The 7,034-nt window shown below is 30.4% G+C and overlaps 1 protein-coding gene across 1 annotated transcript; it reads left to right on the top strand.

Annotated features, from left to right (window-relative positions):
* Positions 1-1,536: 1,536 nt before the first annotated feature.
* LOC123226960 (MTOR-associated protein MEAK7) lies at positions 1,537-6,529 on the top strand. The gene is made up of 8 exons (XM_044651546.1): positions 1,537-1,678; positions 1,754-1,856; positions 1,943-2,047; positions 3,182-3,267; positions 3,649-3,887; positions 4,348-4,537; positions 5,174-5,357; positions 6,075-6,529. The coding sequence occupies exons 1-8, from the start codon at positions 1,626-1,628 to the stop codon at positions 6,375-6,377; spliced, it is 1,263 nt and encodes a 420-aa protein (XP_044507481.1). The 5' UTR covers positions 1,537-1,625; the 3' UTR covers positions 6,378-6,529.
* Positions 6,530-7,034: the final 505 nt, after the last annotated feature.

Below are 7,034 nucleotides of genomic sequence, written 5' to 3'. Positions count from 1 at the left end.
CCTCATGATACGTATTATTTTTCATTTGTATCGTATATTATGATCCGTATTGTATATCCTAAGATATTAATAACTATGTGTGAGATATGAGGGGAGTTAATGCTTACCATAAATGGGTCAAATACTATATAAGGGTATACATAATTCAATTTAAATTATAAAATCAAATTAAATTATTTAAAATTACAATTTTGTTTTGTTTAGTTTGTAAAATGGTTTGATTTTTGTTGATAAGTTTTTGAAAAAAAGTTTTCAGTTTAAGTTGCAGTTTAGACATTTTTAAATTGAACAAAACCGTAAATTTTATTTTTTTAAAATACATATATATAACTATATTTGATAGAATTTTTTAATAAATAATTAGGTATAGAACTTATTTTTTCATATTTATTTTTCCATTTTTTTTACATTTATATTGTATATATATTTCATATTTATTTTATATATTTATATTATGTTATAAAAAACTACAATTCAATTAATTTTATATATATATATATATATATATATATATATATATATATATATATATATATATATAAAAGTTAATAGCTTTAATAGGTTAAAACCATAATTCAAATATTTTTTCAATTTGGTTCGAAACTTAAATAGTTTGATTTGGTTTAAAAAAATTTTAAATCATATCTTTTAATTTAATTTAAAAAAACTCTCAAATTAAATCAAACTGACTATAAATTAAATTACATTTTTTTCTTTATTCCCTTCTCTACCGTTTGTTTTACGTATAAGATAGGGTAGTAGAGCCATAAATAATCACTTTTTTTATTCTTTCAAAAGTCAAATAAAGAGAAAGAAAATGAGGAAAAGGGTGAAAAAGAAAATATCCTTTTCATACCTCGTTTTAAATTTTTTTTTCTAAAAGGTATCACTTACTTCTTAAGCAACAAAATAATAATTTGAACAATATTATACTTATCCATATTTTGATATATAAATATATACACATATAATATATTATCATATGGTTAAATATTATTTTATCTTTAATTAAAAATAATCAAATTACTTGATGATAAATATTAAATACATATTTATTTATATATACAAAATAGATATAAATAATTTTACTTTAATAAGTTTTTCTGTTGTTAGTATTTCGTTAGAGTTTTACTTTTCACTTTAAGAGAATAAATGGAAACGAGTTAATTAGATTAAATTTTTATAAAATAGTAATATTATTATCATTAAATTATTATTTGAAAAACTTGAATTAATTAATGTGAGATCGAATAATGACGCATTATAAAAAGCAAAATTTTGACATATTAAATACAATAATTATAAATGTGATTACTGTAACTCGAGTTTACTTGTCCTATAAAGTCGGACCGGTCCGATAAAAAAAACTATTTTTTTAGATACGCAAGGCCCATTATCTTGGAAGTCCTATGGGCCGAAGCAAATGCAAAAAAGGGTAAATGAGTGGCCCAGTATCAAGTCATATGTTGTTTTCAAAAACACCCCTCAAATAATTCTTTCCAATATTTTATATTTAGTACAAAAGGGTCCCTGTAGAACTATTAACGAATAATTATAAGACTTTACCAGTAGATTCATACTTAAAAACAATCCAATTTTTTGATAAAGCAAAGTAAGCAAATTCAATGGGAAACGCTCAATCACCTCCTGCAGATCTTCGCTTCGTTTCTGCTTCCAGGTTCCTCTCTTTTTATTGATTTCTCTCAATTAATCTTTCTTTATATATAAAACTTAAGTAATTGTATGTTTTCAGAGCATTTACTCAGAATGATCTTCAACAACTCAAATCACTCGTCATGTCGCTGGCTGCCCAGTCACAAAGCAATGCCAAACACATATCTCCCTCTGTTTTTAAGGTTCTACTCCTTAACCCTATTTTGTTCTCTGGTGTTTTTGTTTTTTTGGTATTTAATTATGTAGGTTCTACATGATTGTGGTTTAGATGTATTTTGGATTGGATGGTCCTCTTGGAGAAAGATTGTTCAATATAATTACCCAGAAACGCAAGGATCAGAAACTTACTTTCGAAGACCTTGTGGTTGCTAAAGTAAGTATTGCTATTCAACTCTAAGCAGTAGTTCTTATGCATATTATTATGAGTTGAAGTACTTGTATTGCATAGTGTGAATGCAGGTGTGATTGTGATCATTTGGTTGAAAATTTAGCCCTTAGGATATAAAGTATGTGTTTAAATGGAAAAACACGGTATCTGGGGAACCGTTTTCTTTTTATCCAGCAAAAATACAAGACAATAGTAGGTCGGGGAGGCACCACCATGGTGTCTGGCTAAAATCCTGTGACACTTAAGTGTTCAAGGGAATTGGATCCTTCAACACTCAAGTCCAAAAAGAAAAATTAATACAAGGTCCAAAATCCCTTTTATTGTGTTATATTTGTTGATGAATTGTTTGTAATGTATTTTATGGACAGAAAGTCCTTATCAGATATGCATACAGATGATTGGTAACTAAATAAGGATATTAGCTGTGATTGGCCTAGGAAACCATAATTGATAATATATGATCAAGTGGTTCAATGACCTATTACTATTCCCATTATATTAGGAAATTCAAAATGTGAAGAGGGGAAGATATATTGATTCGTGCTTATTATAATGATCTACTTAGAATTTCTCTCTAAGTAGAGAACTTTACAAATACATTAAAAAAAAAAAAAACACTTCAAAGGGTATTTAGGCCAATATAATCGTAACCATTGCTAACTTAAGTGTTGATGAATTTTGTTGGCTCCTCGTCCTGTGTGTGCCCTCAATTGTTTTCCAATTTATCTGGTGATACTGGTACCTATAATGAGCCCTAGACACCCCAACATCTTGAGAATGCTATTATGATTTGTTGAAATGACTCACAAAGATATCTGCACTTCTAACCAATTTTCGTAGGATCACAAAATATTGTCATTATACCATTACTTTTCCACAAAAACTCTCCTTTACTTGTTCACTATAAGAACTAACCACCAATATCAAAAAAACTGTGCATCTATTTAGTTCACAATTATGGATCAAGGGAAAACTCCTCAACTCTCAAAACCTCTATATTAGGGTAAAGAAATAATAGCTTTTTGTTTCATTTAAGTCAACGTCTGGTCTTAAGTGTGTGATTCATATTTGTATATCTCTGTATTTTTGGACTGTTTCTTAACATTTTACACATCTCAGGCTACTTATGAGAAAGGAACAAAAGATGAAATTGAAGATTTTCTTTATCGATTAGTGGACATTAATGATAATGGCTCTTTGGGAAGGTAAAAAATAAAGAAATTACTATTTCTACCTTTTTTTTCTTTTTCTTTGTAATAGTTTTATTTTTTCATTGTAAGATATGTTATACTGTGCATTGAGGTATATTTTGTAACTACACAATGGTTAAAGGTGTAATCAGCCATTTTTAGTGAAAATTTCCCACATAGGATAAGGCCCAAAAAAATTATAACACATCAAGACTAAGAAATGAATGATGGAAAGTATTTTTCATGCTATTTGTTGCTGTTGCTGCCAAGTTCATTGAAGAGTTCATTGATTTAATTCTTCTTTTCTGCTATAAAATATAATGTGCTCATTTATCTAAATGTCTGTCCTTATTTTCTTGTATTTGATGGTTGTGAAATTTTGGAATCTGGTGTCAGGTCAGATCTAGAATCTGTTCTAATTGCAATGCTGGAAAGTATATTTGCCACAAAGATTTTTGGAAATGGTTCAAGTTTTCATCAGGACACTGTGAATGTATTTCTTAATGCTGGAACTTTTTCAAATAACGAAGGATGTAATGAGGAAAGTATGTCTTTTGAAGATTTCAAAGGTTGGTGCGCACTTATTCCATCAGCCAGGAAGTTTCTTGGAAGCTTATTGATGCCCCCAGATCCAGGTCCATTGCTCTTCTTCAGTTATCTGTGCCCACTTACTGGCTGCCCTGTTTAGTTTATAATTACTGATTAGTATTATTTTCAGAGTTGGTTATAATGAAGTAAAATTCAAGTGTATAAATTCTGCTTTAAATATAGCATGCTTAATTAAAATAATTATGATCAATATGATGTGGATTGGTGATCTCTTTAAATTTGTCTTTTTCCATTGGCCATGATGTGTGTAGTCACAGGTTTTGCGAATTTCCTTTATAATGAATACCATAGTTGTTTCTTAGTTGAAAATGAGACAATTAACATTTTCTATATGTCGTTACCACACCACCCCCCCCCCCCAAAAAAAAAAAAAACATTTTCTATATATTGTGAAGTGGCCAGAAGCTGTGATATTAATATGTAAGCTTATTAGTATATTCACATGTCTGAGACATCTAATTTCAAATCTGAATTGTTCTTGTTTAGGAAGACCAGGATGCCAAGTTCCTCGATTGCTGCATTTGGAGAATATTGATTCTAGTATTTTATTATTGAGGAAGGAATATGCATGGCACATAGGGGGAGCTCTTTCCCAGCAAGAACTGGAGGAGTGGAAACTCTTGTATCATAGTGCTTTGAATGGTTTAAGTTTCAACACATTCTTGGGCAGCATATCGTGAGTAACTATTCTGTTTCTGTAGTTATCGGATAGCCATGAAAATCTAATACTTGTATATCTTGATTTTTAGCAATGTTGATGTATTATTTTGTGGTCAATGGCAACATTCTGTCTATTTCTGAATGTTCATGTGTGCATGTAATGTTCTGAGCAATTTTAAAATGGACATGCTTTTGCTGTCCTAATATGCATGGATACTGTTGGATATATGTGTTGTTTAATGACTTAAATTGAAATTTCTCTATCAATAATAGACCATTTAGATCCTGTTGTCAGAGATTTTGTTGGATATGATTTGTAATTGGTAGTAAATGTTTCACTCTGGCATTAATGGTTAGGTTCTTTAGTTGACTTCTTTAACTAGTATAATAAGAAGCCATTTGAGGGAAAACTTTGTAGAAAACATTATCTATTCATATGCATGACTTTGATAATTTGTATAGTACAGGTTTTCTCATGTGTTGAAATAATGATAATATCCCATGATGTCTTTATCTTTGTGTCAGAATCTTTTTCTCTTGATCTTCTGAGAAATGTAAATGTCAAATATATTCTGATTTTATTTCAGAATTTCGGTTGCTGGAACTATATTTTAAGTAGAAGTGGATGGGTAATTGTTCACTTGGTCTGCAGAAATGATGAAGGACCTACTTTGTTGATTATTAAGGACAAAGAAGGATACATATATGGAGGTTATGCGTCTCAGCCTTGGGAGAAGCATGGTGATTTCTATGGAGATTTGAAATCTTTTCTTTTTCAGCTATACCCGAAGGCAGCTATTTTCAGGCCTACTGGAGCAAACAATAATCTTCAATGGGTAATATATCTACCCTCTTTTTCATATTTTCTGGAAAAGAAAAAAAGACATAAATTTAAAGTTTTGATTTCAAGGATTGCCTGGTTATCCTGCTTGCCTCTTGTTACTGCTAATAGATTTCGCTGTATTTTCTTATTTTTCATAAGGAACAAGAGAATTCTATTTCTCATGTACCCTCGGCACCTATTTGAATCCTATTATATTTATATTCTTATTATTTTAATAATGGCATCCCCCTACTTTACGTCGACTTGGAGAGATTGATCTCATTTGTTTTTACTGGCACAAAACTTGCTACATTGATATTTTGTTTTGTTGGATTTAAATGCATATACTAACGAAACAGAAAGATATTTGATTTTGGTAAAACTGAATTTAGTTAGCCTGCAGACTGAGTGAATCTTTGTTGGAAAAAACTTGGGATCCATTTAATGAAACAAAAACTTTAGCCCTAAAAAACTGCTGATTGTTTATTGTAATTCCATCCAAAATTTATGTACTTGTGCAGATGTTTAGGCTTTCAGGACTTCTCTCATGAACCAATTAGCGAATTTTGGTTAAATTTTATTTCAAGTGGTGAATTAGTTCCATCCCTAAAGCCACCTTGCAGTAAATAGTGATAAAACTTTCATTTCAAACCTTAAATGGTCATCAAACATGCATGAATCTGGTGGCAGTTTGTGTGCAAATAAATGATGTTGCTACCTTGTATGGCAGTGTGCAGTGAATTTCAGTTCAGACAGCATCCCCAATGGAATTGGTTTTGGAGGACGTGTTAATCACTTTGGTCTTTTCCTCTCGGCGGGCTTTGACCAAGGGCATACCTTCAGTTGTACCACATTTGGAAGCCCTTCTCTTTCGAAGACCAACCAAATAGATCCCGATGTAATAGAATGCTGGGGAGTTATCAGAGGAGCTCAGAAAGAGAAACAGGATGCTGGCAAAGGTACTGTATTAGATAGATTTAAAGAGGACCGCCATATGCTTAACATGGTTGGGCTTGCGAATTCAAGTGAGTAATGCCATGAAATTTCCAACACTATCAATATAACCCTGTACCTGGACACCATGTGGCTTGATACCTGTCAAATAACCAAGCATGATTGTTACTCAGGCATGTTTGTATGTTTGTATATTTAGAAAGAATTATTGGTACTGCACTATTGCTAGTCTCTTGTTCTTCTTCAGAGCTCAATTTTTCATATTTTGCATCAAAAACTGCATTTCTATTAAAATTTGATTGACTGGTTTCTTTCACAAGAGCTGAAGTTAATTGCCAGTTGCGAGCAATTTTCACTAACATTGCATAGAATATAAAAAGGAAACACGAGGAAGTGGTAAATCATATTTAGGTAAAAGGGGAAATGCTAAGTTTTTTGAAGAAGCGAGAAGTGATTACATTTTTGTGTTTTTCTAAAACAATTTTAAATGGATAAACTATGAAGTTTAAAATTTATTGCAAGGATGTATCAAAAACAATAAAGATTTTTAACGTTATTTGATTTGTAATTTTTGAAATATACATTCATGGTTATATTATTAAGTAATTTTAGTAAGGTAATAGCTAGAAAATTGTACATGATTTTAGATACCTCTATATCTCCGTACAATATTATGATCATAAGAGACGAGCCTTGGGGTTATATATATAATTGAATATGTAAAAATATAAAATCA

The sequence above is a fragment of the Mangifera indica genome, chromosome 10 (assembly GCF_011075055.1).
Source record: "Mangifera indica cultivar Alphonso chromosome 10, CATAS_Mindica_2.1, whole genome shotgun sequence".
NCBI lineage: Eukaryota > Viridiplantae > Streptophyta > Magnoliopsida > Sapindales > Anacardiaceae > Mangifera > Mangifera indica.
The sequence above is the reverse complement of the archived record's forward strand: the minus strand, read 5'-3'. Positions and strand labels throughout refer to the sequence as shown.